Source organism: Pyrus communis, chromosome 17 (assembly GCF_963583255.1).
Source record: "Pyrus communis chromosome 17, drPyrComm1.1, whole genome shotgun sequence".
In the NCBI taxonomy this organism is placed as follows: Eukaryota; Viridiplantae; Streptophyta; class Magnoliopsida; order Rosales; family Rosaceae; genus Pyrus; species Pyrus communis.
In genome coordinates this window covers 3,712,591-3,732,825 of record NC_084819.1, presented here as the reverse complement: position 1 = coordinate 3,732,825, position 20,235 = coordinate 3,712,591, and the positions used below count along the sequence as shown (strand labels likewise).

Below are 20,235 nucleotides of genomic sequence, written 5' to 3'. Positions count from 1 at the left end.
TAATTCTCCCCCCAAAACATTTTTTTCATTTTACGAGTGAAAGAGTGAGAGTTAACTGCATGAGATTTAGTTAAAGTAATCTCATGTAATTAATTACATTTATTAATTAATTGCAATTAACATCCTTAAGTTTTGTTCATCTTCATTGTTGTCTAAAGAAAAGCACAACATTGACAATATAATAGGAGCATGAAGCGGCTGGCAGCAAAACATGAAAATTACCTAACATCTCCAACATTATTAGCTATTTTAACAAACTGAATATTTTTTTGGGCTAAATACATTTGACACTCCTCTCCTCTCTACCATTGTGGTAGAGGGTCACTTGCCTACATAGTTCGAACCCACGTCGTGGTGCAAGGGCAACACTCATCTTCACCATTGTGGTAGAGGGTCATTTGCCATATCAACTTATGACTTTCTATCTTTTTGACTATATGAACCTTGGTTAAACTGATGACGTGTGTTTACAAGCCATGCTTACATCGTTGAGACTAAACACGTGATTTATTGTCCTTTCAAAATATAAAACATTGATTAAGGAGAATGTGAAGCTCCATGATGCCTGTTTCAGTTGTGACTTCTAACGCTAATTTATAAATGAATGAGACTCTTGTTGTGCCATCAATTCAACGAAAGGACAAAACATTAGGCATAAATTTCAACCATTCAGCTCCTCGTAGTACAAAATGAGAAAATTAACACTACGTAACACATTTCAAAAATCACTTTTAACCTAGACGACTAAATATTGGGCCTTGCGAGCGTACGGGTCTGATCCATTCATCCCACATTTTTGGCGCACAGATTTTATCGGGTCGGGCGTGGCGGATACCTCTCTGTCCTGCAACCGTGCCTATCTTCAACGCAGTGCACTGCTTTGGCCCCCAAAGCACCCCACCAAGTTACCAACACAAGTACATTTGGTGGCTTCTGGGTTTGATGCTCTTCGGCTGCTGGGCGTGGCAGTGAAACTGATATTACAGGGAAGGCAGAATTGCAGGAGATCATGGAAATAGCCGTTAATTTCAGCCTCCCCTTCTCGAGTTTAAATTCTAAGGTTAACAAACAAGCTCCTCCTTTTTCTTTTTCTTTTGTTTGTTTCTCTCCTTTTTCTTCAACATATCAATTTTGTATGACATTCTTATCCATTTTTTTATTTTACAGTCACTACCCAAATAGTAGGTTGGATTTGTTATTTCTATTTAGTCAGTGAGAACTGTCAAGTTTGAAACTTTGTGTTTGTTTCTATGTTCTTTTTTCATTTTTGTATCGAATTCGAACCTGGCAGACAAGTATTTGTGTACAATTTGTAATATTGTTTCTGTTAATGTTGTCAAAATCAAATTAAAATCGAAAACATTTTTGCTTGGATACAATAAGCTTTACCAAAACCCTTGTTCATGGGTTTTTATTCATGTGTTGCTCCCTTTCTCTACTGCTTTCTGTTGGTGATTTCGCGTGATTAACTCCGATATAGCCGGATTGGTTGCACGGGAATTAACTTTGTATATCCATTTTCCGGTTAACAGCAAGTGAATTGCTTAAAGTATGTACATTTTTCATGAAAGTTGTTTTCCGCGAGACAAACGAACTCTTCAAGTTGCCTAACTTTTGTACAGGTAATTAGGCACGATCAGAAAATTGGTGGCTCTTTTCCAAGCCTTACTTGCACAAGGGCAAAATCCTCCAATCACATCACATATGCTGCTCAAGCATTTTCCAGAAGGTAATAATTACTTGTACTACTTACCTTTCTAATATTTATCCTATAACACAGATTTTGTGTTCAGATAAGTTAAATGAATGCCCGAGAGTAACTTCTTAAGCTATTCTTGAGCTTCGCAGAATTCGAAGGTGTTAATTAAATGCATGCTTGAGTTACAATTTTGTATGAGGATAATACAGCCAATTTGATCTGTATATGGTTCTTTAGCAAGTTATTACTAGTTAGTGAGTTTTCCGAAAGCTCGTCATAGTTTGTATGCAGGCACTAATGTTGCTTTTTCAATTTTGTATGAGTTTTTCTTATATATATTCAACAGAATATGAAAAAGGTTATCAGACTGGTTTAGTTCTTTTTATATATATTTATTTCTCTGTTTGCTTAATTAAATTATTGGGGCAGACGAAGGGTAACGTGTTTATAAATGAGTGGTTTATTGTTTTTGAATCAATATTTGAGTTCTAAATTTCTGAATTTCCTTTACAGGAAAAGTCACAAGTATTTTCCTCCAATTTGTGCTGCATTATCAGGTGCGGTTGTCAAGTATTTTCTGCCTAAGTGCCTAGTCCTATTAAACCAGTGCTGTTACTTCTCTATGCAATTGCCAAGTATTTTTAACCCTTGGTTTCACTTAACATAGGCACAGAAGACATTGGAGTATCTTCATCTCAGATTGACGACTTGCCTGTTACTGTTACTACTTCAGGTGCCAATGATGCTGGTGAACTGAAGGTATGACAACAACAAAATTTCAGTTGGGAAGCTTTTTCTATTTTGTTTTATTTTTTATGTTTTTAAAGGTTAGTAAGAACACGACATTCCTAAGTGGATGATGGAAGGGAAAGTTATTATAATGTGAGGATATTTAGGCCCTAACAATGATCAAGATGACCTTTGCTCTCTGTTCTTGTTTCATGATAAACGCATTTCTATTGAGACATTTGTATTTTTAAATGGTTGTAAATTTTGACCGTATAAAAATCTTTTCATCAGATAAACGTTGAGGCATCTGGTGCTAAAACTCAAGCAATTTTCGACGAAGTTTTTAATAAAATGGTTACCGCAGCCCAACCGATACCTGGATTCCGAAGAGTGAAAGGAGGTAAGATTTTAGAATTCTATTATATTCATATAGTGTGAACTACTTATGATGATCTTCACTCATTCTTCAAACGTTGTAAGTGTCAATTAAGTGGCAAATTAAGTGGCTTACATCATTATTTAAATTAGTGAAGAGAAACGATTTTGGAGTTATTAACAATGACCTTTTCACCTCTTTTTTTATACAATTTGGGAGAATATTTATTCTTGTATGTCTTGTTTCCTTCTTCCAGACAATTCTAACTTTTTTTTTTCTTGATTTCTTCCCCTGGTTATTTTCGCTGATAAATGAAACCGGGACTACCAGGCAAAACACCCAATGTAAGTTCTTAATTCCCAAGTATGCCGCTGCAGTTAGCATGTTGACTTGGATATGATTAGTTTCATATGAATCAACAACTTAATTTTGTTATATCGATCACACCTATACAGAAAAGTACTGGCTTCCTTCTGAATCCTTCTGTTCAGCAACTTAATTTTGTTTTTAATTTTTTGTGATTCTCCAGTCTGTCACACACATCCACAGATTTCGTGGTATATATATATACTTGTTAATTTACACATACAATTGTATGCATTTATACTCTAGCACTCAGTAAATTATGTATAATTGCATTTGTACAGTTGCATCCTTTTACTCATTCTTTTTATTGTTCTAGCAGATACCTAAAGACATTTTACTAGAAGTCCTTGGACCTTCGAAAGTTTATAAGCAAGTAATCAAGAAAGTGATCAATTCGACGGTAGCTGAATATGTAGAGAAGGTAGTCGTTTGGTATTCTGAAATTTTATTATTTTTTCTTGTACATGCTTCATCTGGGAAATTCTTGTATGTTGTTGTTAGATTTACTATGACCAAGTATACTGGTTCAAAATGCATTGAACCGCTTCGTTAAATTGAATGAACTCAGTTTTATGAAATTTGTCCTTTTGTTTGTATCACATTTCTGTTGCTATCAGTCTAACAGATCAGACGCTTGATGTTTTCTTATCCATCAAACCATGAATGTTTATAACTTCTTCATAAAGTTGTAAAAATGCTGCTCCCTGGGAGTTCATTGCCTTGACATTGCATAAGTGAGCCAAGGGATTATTTCTTTTTCTTCAACGAAACTCGAGTTTATGTACATCTATTTATTTGATTTTTTAATTGGTGCAGGAAGGTTTAGAGGTTAGAAAGGACTTGAGAGTGGAGCAAAGCTTTGAAGATCTTGAAGATGCTTTCGAAGCAGGTGAAAACTTCCGCTTTGACGCCGTCATTTATCTTCGCAAGTGAACGGAAGCATTATGTATATTTTTCTTTTCCCTTCTTTTAGTTTTGTACATCATTCATTTGAATTTCAAACAAAGTTACATTACCATATGCTCAAACTGATAATCGTCTCAGACCCAAAAAGATTAAAAAGAAGAGAAAAACACCCGAAACTGATAATCTGTCAATTATTTGTGTCGTAATTCAGAACAAAAACTAAAAACGAAAATCAACCATTGAACTCAAACTGATCTGGTAACTTAAAACATTGATTCCATAAATTGTTCCAAATCATGTGGCCAGTCCATGGCATTAAGGGCCTCGTCAGTGTGCTCGTCAGTGAGAAAGGCTCCGGAAAGGAACTCGTGCTCCAAATCCTTACCGAAGACCAGAAGCTTTTCCAGATATGTTATGAACAACGAATCCTTGAGAAAGGCTCGGAAACTGAACATGTGCTCCAAATCCTTTTTGGCAGCGGCAACTCCACAGCCGGTCTGAATCAAGGTGAGGTAAAGAGCTAAGATTCCACCGAGCGTTGAGATGCCCACAACCCAGCTACTTAAATAGTGGTGCACCAATGCTGCTCTTACTTTTGCAAGTTTAGAATCATAGTAGACGTTGGCATCGCCAATCACCCTGTATAAGTATGTCTGGGATGCATCCGGACCAACTTCCTTGCAGAGGTTGTTGACAAGTTTCGCCACGCTTCTGTTGCTGCCTAGAGAATGTTGGAGGACTCCATGATAGTGGAGAAGCCCTACATCCTTGGATGAATTGATCAGACCGTCGAGAAAAAACAGATAGCTTGTAACATCTGGATGGCAATTCCGGTGACATTTTTCAAATGCCAGCAGGTTACGAAACAAAGTACCTCTATGATCATCGATGTGTATTTGAGGGATAGTCAGAACCTTTCCCCTCAGCGTGCTTCTGAAACTTATATCTAACGGCTGACGATTCATATCAGTCTTGAGCTTGACACCAGCCTCCTTTAGCTCCTGTATGGACCGGATCAGCTGGGTTTGCTTCCCTCGTGGCTCTTGCCATGGAAGGGTAGAGAAGCCCTTTTCGTGGTCTGGACGGATACTATGGTGGAAAAGATGAAGAAAGTGCTTGTGCTTGCCTTCATCTGCTTGTAACTGTTTTGGTGTAAAATGTTCCAAGGGTTTGTTCGGATCTAGATGTCCTTGCAGTAGCGGGTTAATGAAGCGAAGGGCAAGGGCTTCCAGTTCCAAAGATGCTGGTCGCTCGTGCACAGAAGAAAAACAAGAGCTTCTCGCTGTCAGCTGAAACAATTCACGTAAAACAAACAGAGGGAGCTGATTTTCAAGCTTGATTAAATCCTGACGGAGAGTTGGCAGCATCCACCGTTTAATGGTGGAGGGTGTATGTACGAAATCTTGATGCATCGAGTCTCTGAGCAACTCTACGATGAAGCAACCATCAATGAGCATCATCTTTACAAATTCGTCGCTGCATAGCTTGGATTCTTCGGAGTAGCAGCTCCGAGCCGCCTCCTCTAGTTTCTGCATTGCCTCGGTCGCCTGATCCAGTTCTTCTGGCTTTGGTTTAAAGACGCGATGAAAGTATACTCGCTTCAGTTTTTCCATTTCCTGTAAGCTCGGCAGTCCATGATGGTAAGGGCCAATGGAGACAATACTTGGTTGGTAAGCCTTGCTTTTTACTTGGCGAAATGTATTAGGAACTTTGTAAATGCAGACAGAGCTACTCTCTCCAGGAATCTCTCTCTGCAATTCTTGTTTTAGCAAAGCTTTCGTGTTTGACGAGCCGCTGAAACTTCTCGCTTTGATTACGTGAAGCGCAGCAGCACTTGTTCCCCTTCCGGCCGCCAAACCATGAAATTTCGTCATGGTTATCTTGTGCAAGAGAAACCAGCTGCTGCTGAAGTTGCCCTTCGCCTTTGCCATTGGTGTATCTCACTTCTTGTTGTATAGTAACCGTTTATAGAGTGAAGTCAATGTTTAAGTCTTTGTTTGTCTTTTGTGATATTAATTTTAATAGTCTATTAAGTCAATGTTTGATCGGTATTATTATCTGTCATTTTTTTTTTTACATTTAATTGACAACGACATTTGAAATTAACTTATATAGAACGAGTTCATTGTCACGTGAAATTCCGATCTTATAATACCTTGTCATGTGAAGAAAAAATGACACTTGAGAATGTATTATTAGATACGGAATATGACTGTAAATCCATTCTATGTAAGTCATTCTCTAAGAATCTGACTGGCTAATGACTATCACAATCACAAATCATTAAGTCTTGCAGGTTAAGCCCACCCCATACATAATTAACGCTAATTATATGTTGTGTTACCTCATAAAGATTGTGCTGCCCATCCGATTTCATATAGCTGCGAAGTTGGATGGTCAACTATAAAAATTAGTATAGCACCAGCTTGTGCTGCTTGTTTCCATTGGAATAAATTTAAAATAAGGAAATTGTTACAGAAAGACAAAAAAAGAGTCGGTGGAGATTGAAGTACGAGAGTTGTTAGAGATTGAAGTGAAACGAGAGTCATGTATTATTCTATTTATTTTCTTCATTAATCTCAGATATGAGAAATGAACGTAGAGAGAGACAAATGAGGAAATTATGATTATTACTTTCTGCTTTTCATCTTTTTGTACTACCCGTACGATACAAGCATACCTCTATAGATAGAGGTTTTAACTCGACATCTCTTTTAATGCATGTAAAAGGCTTACACACCAAAACAATAAAAACCAAACTTCTACTATTTAAGCAATATAATTTTGACTTCTATTCTTCTACTTTCCACCCTTAGCCATATGTGGTTGTTTTCTTTACGTGGGCATTCACACCAATTTCACAACAGAAATCATTACTTGAGTATTTATAGTCTCGTAACAACTACTAATGCTAGTGAGAAACAATTCAAGAATTAATTACAAAAAACAAAAAGGCACAAGGTACGAAGAAATATCATCACAGTAATTCCCAAGCCTATTTTTTCTCTTTATGCAGATGCACTCCTCTCTCTCTCTCTCCTTCATTTAAATTTAGGCCACAACATGTTGTTAAACACACTTCTGACATTGAGCTAAGGAACTGAATACTTGTTTATTACAAAGCCATTCACAATATTCATCAAGCAATCCAAGTAATCTATAAAACATGGCTTCAATTTCGATATTTTTTTTAGCAATGATTGTATGAAGCATTCATTATGAAGCATGAACTCTAATTTTACGGTTTTTTTTTTTTTTTTTTTTTTTTTTTTTTTTTCAAATTATAGATTTAGCTTAAATTTATTGTTTTTATAATTGTGGTGAATTGAATATGCGTGAATAAGAGAAGAAAAAAATGGGAATTTTCAAACCCAACACGCATGGGAGCCGCAAGCCGCGCTGCTCGAGCCACCAAGTCGTTCCTGCTCCAAAACTCTAAGGTCCAAAACAAAGTCGTTTGGCATCACCTTCCTTACAGAATTGGGCTGCCTGCAGTCGACCCGCAACCCAATTGGGCATATGCACCAAACTGTCCCACTTGTTTTTTTTTTCTTTTCTTTTGGGCCTTGTTTTTTGGCTCGCATGAAATAACAAGCCCATGGGTTAAGCCTTATTTTTCACCTTTCCTTCTTAGCCCAATAATTCGGTATATAATCTGTTAACCCATTTACTTCTCATTTGTTGCCCAGCAACCCAACAACCATTTTTTTGGGCCTGTAAGCCACGACAGCCCCATATTTTGGGTCGTCACTCATTCTTTTCACACATAGGTCCCAAAGCTATTCCCGTTCACTACATATGTATATTGTGTTTGTTTGCAGGTATTATGAACCTAGAGTTCGTACTTTAAACTTGAACTTGAAGTTTTGAAAATAAGTGCCATAGAAATTCAAAGTTTCATAAAACAATACACCCGTAAAAATTCAGAGTTGTTGTAGGTGATTTGTTAGGATTACATGCAGGTGATGCTTTTAAAAACAACTGTAAAATTTAGTTTGTGCAAATTACTTTATTGTCTATAATTTTATTTTGTGATAGAAGACAAATTTTTTTTTTCACCCTCTTATAGTTGACAAAATTCATTAATATGTGGTTTAAATTAACTTCTTCCTTACAAATCCGTTATGTGTAAATAAGCTAACTTGAAATAGGTTCAATTTAATGAAGAGAGACCCTCTCCAGATCCTTTCCACCAAATCCACCCAATCAATCAATCTAGGCCCTTGAAATTTGATCCAACAATTACAAACAGGGGGCCCCTTTAAAAGTTATAATAACTTTAGCTGTTGGACTAAATTTCAAGGGTCCGAATTAGGTGATTGGGTGAATTTGGTGGAAGAGATCTGGAAAGGATCCCTTTCCCTATTTTATGCCCTAACAATTAGATTAGTCCAATTTTTAGTTATTTTTTTATTTAGGTCCATGAATAGGACTCCATGTGTCAGCACTTTTTGTTGTTAGGTTAATACTTTACATTGTGATTACTATTTTACTCTACTATAGTTATTCAATGGAAAAAGAAAAAGAAAAAAAGAAGAAAATGATACGATCGGTACTTTAGAAGCAATTCTCTTTGACGAGTATCGCTATAAAGGTAGCGACTATTAGAAGAAAAAGTCGCTACTATCTTACCGATCCCTCCTTTTCAATTTTTTTTTCTGTTTTCAGTTTTTTATTCTTATTTTTTATTTTGTTAATGTTTTTTTTATTTCTCTTACTATAACAACAAACCATCATATTCGTGTTTTTCAAAACATATTTTTTTCAGTGCAAAATATATTATAATTCATTTTTAAACACTTTTAATCAATGATTTAAAACCTAAATTTAAAGATATTTTTCTATTTTCTCATTTTAAGAATCTATAAAAAATAGTTTCGGGACCAATAATCAGTAGGATCACATTCAAAGGTTTTGCAATATTTTCCTTAACTCCAGCGCAAAATATTTCTTAAAGCTAAAAATTTCAATTTTTTTTTTCACAAAAAACTATGTGCTATAAACCAAAGTTAGAGTCATTCTATTTGCACCACATATTTCCTAAAATTAATTTAGGACATTTCCAAAATTTCGGACACCTATAAATCTCTTGGGGGGCCTTGCTAATAGTTATATTTTTTTTCTATTTTTTTTTTCAACTCAGGTACCCTATTAGTCGACATAAACCAATATTTCAGTTGATCTTTTACAATCTAAACTACCTATCATAGAAGTACTTTTATAGTCTAAACTACATGTCATATAAGTACTTGTACAAGCTAAACTACCTATCATATTATAATATTAGTCGGCATAAACTTAGATTTCAACTGATCTTTTATAATCTAAACTACATGTTAATTAAGTACATTTACAGTCTGAACTACCTACCATATAAGTACTTGTACAAGCGAAACTACCTATCGTATTGTAACTACCTATCATGGTGGATTAAGTAATTTTAGTTCACCATCTTGATAATGTTAAAAGCTCCCGAAGCTAACACAATCAATGTCAAAAGCCTCTTGAGCAATTACTTAAATAAGACAATCAATGTAGCTCGCGAATCATGTAGACTAGAATCATGTAACAAATACCAGCAAAATGAAGCTTACTGTTGTAAACGACTCAACAAAAACAAGTAAAATTACTTATAGTTCTCATAGCTTTATGCGAAGTCAAATTCAAATTTGGATACTAATCTGCATGAATCACGAGGAAAATTCAAAACAAGAGTCGGATAGAGTTTTTGATGAAACGATGAGATTTGATGAGTAACTTTATTTTTTTTAATACAACAATATATTTTACACCAAAAAAGATGAGAGTTTTTTATGAAATGACGAGATTTGATGTGTAACTTAAAGTTCCATGTTAATTCTGGAAGAGTCAGGATAAAACATTCAACGACAGTCGATGCAATTTTGTTTTCAAATTATGAACACTTTAATTGCTCTACTTATTAGAACCTAACTATGACTGTGCAATACATTAGACCCATATCAAAACATGCTTGTAAAATTGGACCCACATCAAAGACCTCAATAAACAAACACTAATTAATTTGACAATCCTTGTTCCAATTTGGACCTCGAAACGGGCCTTGAAGATGAAACCCCGTACACCTCAGCCCCAAGGCCTGGGCCTTCCCACCTGTTCAGTCCAGTCTCCTCAGTCCGTACTCAAGCGAAGCGAGTAGCAGCCATTCCCCCTCCTCCTCCTCTTCCTCCTCCTCCTTCAGTTCATCTTCTTCCTGAGCAAGAAAAAGAGTTATTGAAAATCTACTTTTTCAAGGCCAAAAGCTTTAATCTTGCTTGTCGTTTCAGAGTAATTTCATTCGGTCATGGAGTTTGAATCAAATTACGAAATTGCTCCTACCGCCGACTTCATTCACACTAACAACTTCACCAGAGTTGCTTTACAGGTATTATATAGGTATTATATATATATATATATATATATATATATATTTTTTTTTTTTTTCAATCTTCATTGAATTGATCAATTGAATTTGAATTTGGACTGAATTGAATGTCAGTTCCCGGATGAGCTTCTGAAGGACTCTGTGAGAGTGGTGAGTGCTCTGAGGGCCAAGCTGCGTTCACTAAGAAAACCCAGCGCCGACCTAACCGACGACGTCCCGGAGGTGTCCTTGTTCGTGATGGCGGACACGGCCTACGGTAGTTGCTGTGTGGACGAGGTGGGAGCGTCGCACGTCGATGCTGATTGTGTTGTTCATTACGGCCACACCTGCCTTAGCCCGTGAGTATTCACTACTAGTGTTACTTGATTGAATGAAGGCAGGCTCATATCATTCATCTCTCTTACTTGATTGAGTTTTGACAGGACAACGACGCTTCCAGCTTTCTTTGTTTTCGGGAAGGTTCCCATCAGTGTGCCTGATTGTGTAAACAATCTATCACATTATGCTCTCGAAAATCGGAGGCGTGTTTTGGTATATCATAATTATTCGCTTTCAATTCAGTATCGGCTGATCGCTAATAATCATTTCGGTCGCATTAAGTACTAGAAATCGTACAATGATATGCTTACTTGATTCAGTTATTAACTAGTGGAATGTAGATTCTTGCCAATGTCCATAAGTTGTAGAAAGTTGCGAACTGCATTTTGTTTTGGTGAGGTTACCGAATCTAACTTGGTATACATTAAATTGTAGGTCCTTTTTGGGCTGGAATATGCACATTCGATTCAGCATATAAAAGAAGAATTTGTACAAGCATGTGGGGTTGGGTCCGAACTAGAAGTTCAATATGCTAATGTTATGTGTTCAGTTATGAATCCATCAAAAGATCGTAAACTCTCAAATGAGCTCCCAGGACCAGCTGGCAGCCTCACTAATGATACCAGTTCTGGGACAACGTCTAGTGTTACTTATAGCATTGGAGGCTTGGTCTGGAAATTACCTGAGGGATGCAAGATGGAGGATTATTTACTTTTCTGGATTGGTTCAAATAACTCCGCCTTTGCAAATATTGTTTTAACATATAATGGATGTGAAATAGGTACATAAATTACTTCTTTTTTCATTTAATTCAGCGTGTTTGAGTATGCATACGTGTGTCGCTGTGTGTGTGTGTGTGTGTTTTCCCCTTTCTTCTTTTTTGACTGAGGCAATCAAACTGTTTTCCTACTTATGTGCCCATAGTTCAGACATAAATTCTCATAAAGAAAAAAGATTGTTGCCTAAAGTAACTAAAATTTCCTCAAGTCCTGTTTGTCAAAATATGATTGAGTCCTTTTAATTGGTAATGAATTCTGGCCATGCAATTGCACTTATGATTCTCCGCCAGTAGGAACTTACAGAATATAATTTTTGTATCATAATTTTCTCTGTATTGGTAGCAACTTGATTCATTACTGGAAACCAAGTTTGAAAGTTAATCTTCTTAAAGTACCCAGTATTAAAAACTTGTTATGCGCTTGTATTGATTCTTCAATCTTTCTTAATTAATCTTGCAAGTGATTTTTGTGGTTATTGTTTTAGTCAGATATGATGCCTCGGAATGCAGTATGGTGACTGACTTATCTCAACAAAGAAGGATTCTTAAGCGCAGGTATTGTCTCCAAAATAATCATTCAATTTCCTGTGTCTGCTAATCTCTGCTCTGAAAAGCATAATAATTCCCTTGTGACATGATACATTGTTTTGTCCCTTCCACCATGTATTCTATTGTCATGCTTGTATTTAGTATGGTTTATTGAGTGATCAATCTTTTGTCCAGATATTACCTAATGGAGAAAGCAAAGGATGCTAACATTGTGGGGATCTTAGTAGGAACCCTTGGTGTAGGTGAGTTATTGTTCCGAGATTCTTTAGTCTTTTTCAAATTTTTACTTGTTCCATCTGTAGAAGCTAGAAACTGAAGTAATTATGATATTGTGTTCTTCTCTAGTTTTTGAATATCGACTCCAAATCCTATGTTAAGAATGATATATTCTGAAAATATTGAATTGGAAAGTGAACAGTCGGTTTGATTTAACATTGTACTAGCAATGTTTCTATGTATGCCGGAAAGTTTTTTCTTTCCCTTTTCCATTTCAAACCGCAATCTGGTGATGAAAGGATTTGTTTTATTTTTTTCCATTTTAGCACTAAGATGGCACAGTTAAAAACTATTGTATTTTGATCTCTGTACATTTTAGTGTGTACCATACATGGACTTTGTATAACCGCATCTTACATTTCATTATCCTCGGATCATTTTCAAAAACATAAAGAAATAACTTTCAATTGTATTGGGATCAGTCTCTTGATTGTGCATTTCGTTAATTAATCTTTTCTTGCAACTATGATGCAGCTGGTTACCTGAACATGATTCATCAGATGAAAGAGCTGATTACAGGAGCAGGAAAAAAAGTTTATACCCTAGTTATGGGGAGACCAAACCCTGCAAAACTTGCAAACTTTCCAGAGGTAAACTTTGATACATGCAAGTATATGTTCATAGGGAATTTAAAATATTTGAAAGTTTCAAAATGTTAATGATAGATTATTACTGTGGCAGTGTGATGTTTTCATTTATGTCTCTTGCGCTCAAACTGCTCTTCTGGATAGCAAAGAATATTTAGCTCCAGTAATTACTCCTTTTGAAGCCATGGTAGCCTTCAACAGGTACTGCATTGAGTACGTTCATGCTTATAGATTATAGAATTGGCGTATCTTTTCTATTTTCATACACCGTGTGCTCAATCATTTTCCTTATGATAGACCAGTTCCACTTTTATCTACTATCTTTTGAACTGCTTGCCACATACTAATTGTTGCTCATATGAGATTGTCTGTTATGCAATTCTCATTAGATGTGCATTTAAATTACAACCTTGAGAATATTAATTGATTAGCTCTATAGTTGTGATACTCAATGTTCAGTTTCTCTCACCACAGAGGATGTGAGTGGACTGGAGCATATGTAATGGAATTCCGCGATTTGGTTAGTTCTTCTCCAGTGGATATAAGGATCCAGTCTGAGGAAGCACGATTTTCCTTCATACAAGGTGGTTATGTAGAAGATTTCCAGCTGCAAGGTAGCTCTCTTTTATTATTATTCTAATTTACGCAATTTGTTTGACGTAAGAGTTAAAAAAAAAAAAAAAATTGAAAATATTAGACTTCGACTACTCTGAGAAAAGAAGAATACTGCCAGCATCTTGACACCTTCTCCCTTCTTTTCCCCCTTTTAAAGAACATTTGTGGAGTTTGTATTAGATCTTTGTCAAACAGTGCCTAAAAGTGGAATAAAGATGAATGAATTTACTTTTCTTCCCCCATAGATTGGTTTTAAGAAGCTTAACTGCTTGTAAATTACATTAATGGTTAACTTGATGTTGATCATGATCTTTTTAAGATAATTTTCGGGAAATTTAATTTTATTGATGAACTGATGATGAATGTTGTCTGTAGTTCGCTTTATTTTGGTCTCATTGAGTTACTGTGGGACTAACTTTTCATTCTACAAAAAGTCCTTTTACGGTAGACATCTTGTACTTGAAAGTTCTGAAATTGTTGCATAAACAGGTAATGGCACTGAGGAAGACAAGGAAGGAGCTCTTGCTTTAGCAAATGCGACAGAGAAGGCTCTGCAATTGCGCGACAACCCTAGTTCTGTAGTGAAAGGAACAGCTAAATCGGGTGCAGAGTTTTTAGCTACTCGATCATATCAGGGTCTAGATATACATTACGAGACTTCCTTTCCCGAACCATATTTTATTGGGAGGAGTGGGAGGGCAGCAGGTTATAAAGATGAGAAGAACGGGGAAGAGAAATTGTGATCAATATTACGAACATGGAAAGAGATTAAAAGTGGATACGAAGAAGGCGGCAGTCCAGACCGGCAAGGGCAAAGAGCACACTCTCCATGTCTGTCTCCCTTGCAGCTGTGAAGCCTAGACCAAGCTATTCCTTTTGCCACATGTATTTTTGGAATTTTGTATTGTTTTCAGTTTGAGGTCGTCTGTAATTTTTTCAAATTAGTTTTTATTTTGTGTCGAAGAATTTATTTAATGAAACATTGAGATGCAATGAGCAACTAACCTCTTCTGTTTTTGATTTTCAGTTTTGGTTCTTTGTTTCTCCTAAAAGGCTTTTGTAATTCCATTGAAACTCAAACTTGATTCCACCTTCCCTCTGAATCTTGAAACTCGATTTTCGTTCCGAATTGTCTAGATTATGTTATTGCTTATGTGGCAAATGTATGGGACCCTTCATACCATCGACATGATCTGTGAAGATAATGGCATGATACGAAAACGATACGAACACGCAAATACAACCTATTTGCAAGTCTACCCATTAGACATGACAATTTATTACATGACCCGTTAATCCAACATGGAACAACGCGAAAATAGCAGGTTCTGTATCAACTCGTTAACGGATCGCGTCGTTATTGGATCATCCGTTTGAACATGTTAATTGATCTGACACTAAACAAACCGTTATAATAACGAATACAATAAACACGATCCGTTTGCTAAATCTAAGTGCAAGCTTCATAAGCTTGGACTTTAGAGAAATGGGCACTCCACTCCTGTCAGTCATTGAAAACGCCTCCACAATCGAGGGAGCCGCCTGTGTTTGACACAACGTGCAAGCTACTCTACTTTACAAGGAGAGGTTGCAATCATTTGCGTTAATTTAGCCTACTTTTTAATTTTTCTTTGATTATTTGAGATACTAAGTTCATATGCTTATTCTATTTTAGGGTCCATTTCATTGAGTGATCATTTCCAAATTTAATTAATTAAGGTCAAATTGTATGCTTTTGGGCGTCTTAAAGTTTATGTTGTCACAACCCGAGTTCAAACTCGTACGACTGCATTTTTTTGAAGTCACCAACTCTGTTCTGACGTATTGATTCAGCCGCTAATAGGATGATTAGATTAAATACTTAATTAAATAGCCAAGTTAATGAATAATGGTTTAAGGAGAATCAGTGAAGGATTACTGACCATTGGAAGTCCTGTGGAAGTAGACGCATAATTTGGGAATCATTTTTTGTATGTCCAACTTGCAAAGTCAATGTCCATTCAAACCACACCACACCTTCTCTTTTCCAAAATACGGACATTTCAAACTCTATTATTCTCTATAAAAAAACATCATTCGAATTGTCTTCTGTTCAGAAAAATGGAAACAAAATCCCTGATTGCACTAGTAGTAGTATTTGTAGCCGTAGCCGCAGCCCTAACAAAGAATGTAACTGCCCAAAAGGGCCAAAACTGTGGTTGTGCCTCCGGTCTCTGTTGTAGCCAGTATGGTTACTGCGGCAGCAGCGATGAGTACTGCGGCCAGGGTTGTCAACAGGGCCCCTGCACCGGTGGCACTACTACACCTTCCACCCCAAGTGGCAAAGGTGGCTCTGTGGCTGACATCGTCACACCGGACTTCTTTAACGGAATCATTAGCCAGGCTTCTTCAGACTGCGCCGGGAAGAAATTTTACTCTTGCCATGGTTTTCTTGATGCTGTCAAGTCGTATTCCGGCTTTGGTAGGCTCGGTTCTGCTGATGACTCCAAACGTTAAATTGCAGCATTCTTTGCTCATGTCACCCATGTGGCCGTAAGTTCCTTTTATTTCTGCCCTCGTATATACCACACATCTATATGGATCGCATTCGCTTGCCTTGCATATATTGGCATAGAGATACTTATGTTGTCGGACTTTGTTTTTGGACGCTGCATTCAAAAAAGTTTCAATCTAATTTATTTGGAGTTCTGGTTCACCTCGTCTTGTATCGCAAGTGTATTTATTTGGTGTTCTTATTTATTAATCTTTCATAGAAGAGATAAATCGTGGCACCTACTGCGATACCACAAGTACTGACTATCCGTGCAACCCCAAGAAAAAATACTACGGTCGCGGACCACTCCAACTAACATGGAATTACAACTATGGAGCATCCGGAAACAGCATTGGTTTTGACGGCTTAAACTCTCCAGAAAACGTGGCCTCAGACCCCGCTGTTGCATTTAAGACTGCCTTGTGGTTTTGGATGAACAATGTCCGCCCAGTTCTAAGTCAAGGATTTGGTGCCACCATTCGAGCCATTAACGGCGAGGTTGAATGTGATGGGAAATTACCTGATGCAGTTCAAGCTCGCATCAACTATTACAAAGACTACTGCAACCAACTTAATGTTAATCCTGGCGGCAATCTCTATTGCTAGATTACCAACTTGATCTTTCTTCCATTACATGAAAATTTATTATTTGGAGAGTGAATAAAAAGTGAAGCCTAAAAAAGAAATTAAGGCCAGTTGATTCCTTTTATGATGTAATTTTGAATAAGGGTTTTGTTATTAACACCCATGTACCGTTGAATACACTTCATATATAGAATACATCTCACATCTGCTTTCTCAATTAAAGTTTATTTTAATACACCCAATTTCATTCTCAAACTACTCTCACACTGCACACTTTCTATGTACCCCACATCATTACTTGTTCCGTACTAGTCTTTTAAAAGGAAGAAGAAGCATACGAAGGCACAACGTGGCGTATTAAGAGCTATAAGCTTCCCATCTGAGAATACGAAACGAAGCTTCTATCGTTGATTTTCATGGATGATTTCGAAAAAGCAATACTTATATTGTTTGATGAGTAAGGCGCGGTTGAATCTGAAATGAAACATGCAAAAGGATACTGTGATAAAATTAAGAAAGACCAAGTGATATATAGTGTTCTTAAGGCTAAGTATCTTTGTGGCACTAAGAAGAAGGGGAATGGGGTTTAGGGACCTTGAAAACTTTAACATCTCTATTCTTGCAAAACAATGCTGGAGAATGATGGAAAATCCAGATGCCTTTTGGGTTCGTGTTCTTAAGGCTAAGTACTTTCCAAGGTGTGATTTCCTAAAAGCTACAAGAGGAGGTCACCCTTCTTGGGCTTGGTCTAGCTTACTTGAAGGCAGAAGAATTATTCTCGAAGGAGCTACATGGCATGTAGGGAATGGTGAATCGATCAAAATCTGGCAAGATAATTGGCTTCCTACCTTGGAATGCACCAGCCCTCTACCTTTGCAGGTGATTCCTGGGCCAATTCCTACTTTGGTGGCCTTTTTGATTGATGTGAACACTGCGAGTTGGAGACTGGACTCAATCTCTAATATTTTGTCTTCACATGACATTGCTCTTATCAAATCTATCCCACTGTACAATACTCATGATCACGATTCTCTTTTCTGGCCTTGGAACAATGATGGTGTCTATAAGGTAAAAGCAGATATCATTGGGCACTATCACAAAAAAGAATTTCTATGACTACCACTACATCCTTTTCTCACTGGAGTGATAAAGAGGTCTGGAAGATTTTATAAGGGATAAGGGCAAATTCCTAAAGTTCTCAATTTTATTTGGCGTGCTTTAAACAATGCTCTTCCTAGAAGATTTAATCTTTTTCGCAGGTATCTACATGTGAATCCAATTTGCCCTTTTTGCAAGGATCAAGATGAATCGATCGAGCATTTGCTTCTTCTCTGCTCGTGGGTACAGTGTGTGTGGTTTGGCCTACCAATTAATTACAAGCCAAACTCTCATCAAATTACATCTTTGGATTGCTGGCTATTCTCAATGGCAAAACTAGTTAAAACCAACACTGCACAACGCACTCTCCTACTTTCTTATCTTGCTGTTGCTTGCTGGGAAATTTGGAAGGAACGATGCTTTGCTTTGTTCAATGATAAATCCCCCAAACCTGCTACTGTCTTGCATCGCATTCTCAATTTGGTATCGGGCTTCAGTAACATCTATTGTTGCCATCAGCCACATGCAAATCCTGTAGTACAGAGAACTCTATCTTGGCAAGCTCCTCAATGGCCTCTTATTAGAATTAATGTCGACGGTGCATGGAATCAAGCTACATGTGAAGCTTGTGAAAGGATTATTGCACGCGATCACAATGGTACTTTTTTAGGTGGTGCTTCTTTACACTCACATCGATCCTCGTCCGATGCCGCCGAAGCAGAGGCTGTTCTTGGGGGTCTGAAATTTTCCAAAGCCACATATTTCAACCATATCATCATTAAGAGCAATTCTTCCAAGGTCATCGATTGCTTGTGGAAACCAAACATTCGCAACCAATGGTTTCTATATCAAATTATTGATGAAATTCGTCGGGCAACGGCTTCTTATGCTTTTGTTCAATGGAATTGGGTTCCAAGAACGGCCAACCAAGCAGCTCATGTGGCTGCATCTTTAATCGATTTGAAGGTGAGCAATCTCTCATGGGCAACTTTGCCCCCTCCCTCATTGGTTATGGTGCTATCTCTGGATGGGCTTCCATGTCCTCCGCCATCTTTTGATTGAGGTTTGATAGTGGTATCACTATTAGCCTCTTCCTATTTTGTTTCACGTGAGTGGTGTTCAGTAGTGTTTGTCTGATTGTCTAGACCGTATTCTGCTACTGCCTAGTTTGTATCGACCGCACTCTCTTTTTTATTCTGGGTTTTACCTTTGGCTGTCATAGCCTTTATTTGTACTTGCTGCCCCTCTTCGGGTCTTTAATGAAGTTTTCATTTGACCAAAAAAAAAAAAGCGATATGTAGTGTTTGTGTTGAGCAGTTCTGCTTTGCGAATTTAGTTCAAGTGTAGTTTGGGTGTTTACTGACTTTGCATGAGGTGATTAGGTTCCAGTACGCATCGATGAGTCTAGGTGAGAGGTTTTTTTTATCAGGAAACCCGTGTGTTTTCATTGCTGTTATGGTGGGTTTGACGATAAAGGTATTAGGGTTTTAGAAGGTGGTTTTATAGTGGAACCTCAACTTTCTTCATGGTATTGGAATAAGTTGTCCCATGTGTGAAGCTAAGTAGCTCCACGTCACCCCGTTGTGTTATCCACATGTTAAGCTTGAAAATTCGCCATATGTGAGATGACGTGTTGAGAATGAGTCACACATTGATGGGAGAAAGGACTTTGCATGGGCTTATAAGAGATTGAGCTACTTCCCATATTGCCAATTGATTTTATGATGGAACCTCAACTTTCTCCATTGCATTTGTAAAGAACAAAGTTGCTTAGGTTTTGGTGACTTTGATTTATTATGAGATGAGTACCTTCTGATTTGGTTGTAGGTTTTTGTCATGTGAAGACTAGAAAACGTTGATTCAACAAACTTATAATTTTAATGGTTACGATTTTGTTCTACAAGGAAAGGGGAGTGACTTTGAGAACTTTTTTTTTTTTTTTTTGAACAAAACTTTATAAACTTGGAGAAGAAAATCTTAGAATTCACGTTTGAAAATAAATTGGGGTGTATTAAAAAAAAAGTCTTCATTCTTAATAACTTGGAGAAGTGATCATCATCTTGTTGAATCTTATCTATCAAATTTTGCAGCATTTCAACTGACTTCTCCCTCAGAATGGCCACAAAACTGCATATATTTACAGGATTGACCATGGTGTCGATGCCTGCCTTTTCGTTCCAAGCTTCTTCTTCAAGCTCCAACAGTCTCTCCATGGACAGAAAACCTCTCACGATTTCGTTCTTCAATGGCGGAGGTGTGTGCCTTATGCTTTACTGAAGTTTTCAGTTAATGCGTATCTTTTAGATTTTCAATTGGACTTCCATATCTGCCTCTTGGTTGTTAACTCTGTGTTTGCCCTGATTTTTCAACTTGCTTTGAATGTTTTGAGACTTGTTTATTGGTTGGTTGGGAATCCA

General features: G+C 37.1%; 3 protein-coding genes and 1 pseudogene across 3 annotated transcripts; 3 read left to right on the top strand and 1 right to left on the bottom strand.

The window, feature by feature from the left end:
- The first annotated feature begins 813 nt into the window (after positions 1 to 813).
- Positions 814 to 4,190, top strand: LOC137723036 (uncharacterized). Its single transcript, XM_068462189.1, has 8 exons — positions 814 to 1,060; positions 1,623 to 1,729; positions 2,213 to 2,256; positions 2,367 to 2,458; positions 2,720 to 2,828; positions 3,135 to 3,148; positions 3,490 to 3,591; positions 3,987 to 4,190. Exons 1-8 carry the CDS (start codon positions 1,010 to 1,012, stop codon positions 4,101 to 4,103), a joined length of 636 nt encoding a protein of 211 aa, XP_068318290.1. The 5' UTR covers positions 814 to 1,009; the 3' UTR covers positions 4,104 to 4,190.
- Positions 4,191 to 4,339: 149 nt separating this feature from the next.
- On the bottom strand, positions 4,340 to 6,007 carry LOC137723254 (UPF0481 protein At3g47200-like). Its single transcript, XM_068462408.1, has one exon. It carries the CDS (start codon positions 6,005 to 6,007, stop codon positions 4,340 to 4,342), a length of 1,668 nt encoding a protein of 555 aa, XP_068318509.1.
- Positions 6,008 to 10,286: 4,279 nt separating this feature from the next.
- Positions 10,287 to 14,620, top strand: LOC137723341 (uncharacterized). The gene is made up of 10 exons (XM_068462508.1): positions 10,287 to 10,479; positions 10,594 to 10,817; positions 10,902 to 11,010; positions 11,233 to 11,578; positions 12,061 to 12,130; positions 12,299 to 12,366; positions 12,875 to 12,990; positions 13,082 to 13,188; positions 13,462 to 13,601; positions 14,092 to 14,620. The coding sequence occupies exons 1-10, from the start codon at positions 10,399 to 10,401 to the stop codon at positions 14,343 to 14,345; spliced, it is 1,515 nt and encodes a 504-aa protein (XP_068318609.1). The 5' UTR covers positions 10,287 to 10,398; the 3' UTR covers positions 14,346 to 14,620.
- Positions 14,621 to 15,702: 1,082 nt separating this feature from the next.
- Positions 15,703 to 16,741, top strand: LOC137723773 (endochitinase EP3-like; annotated as a pseudogene).
- Positions 16,742 to 20,235: the final 3,494 nt, after the last annotated feature.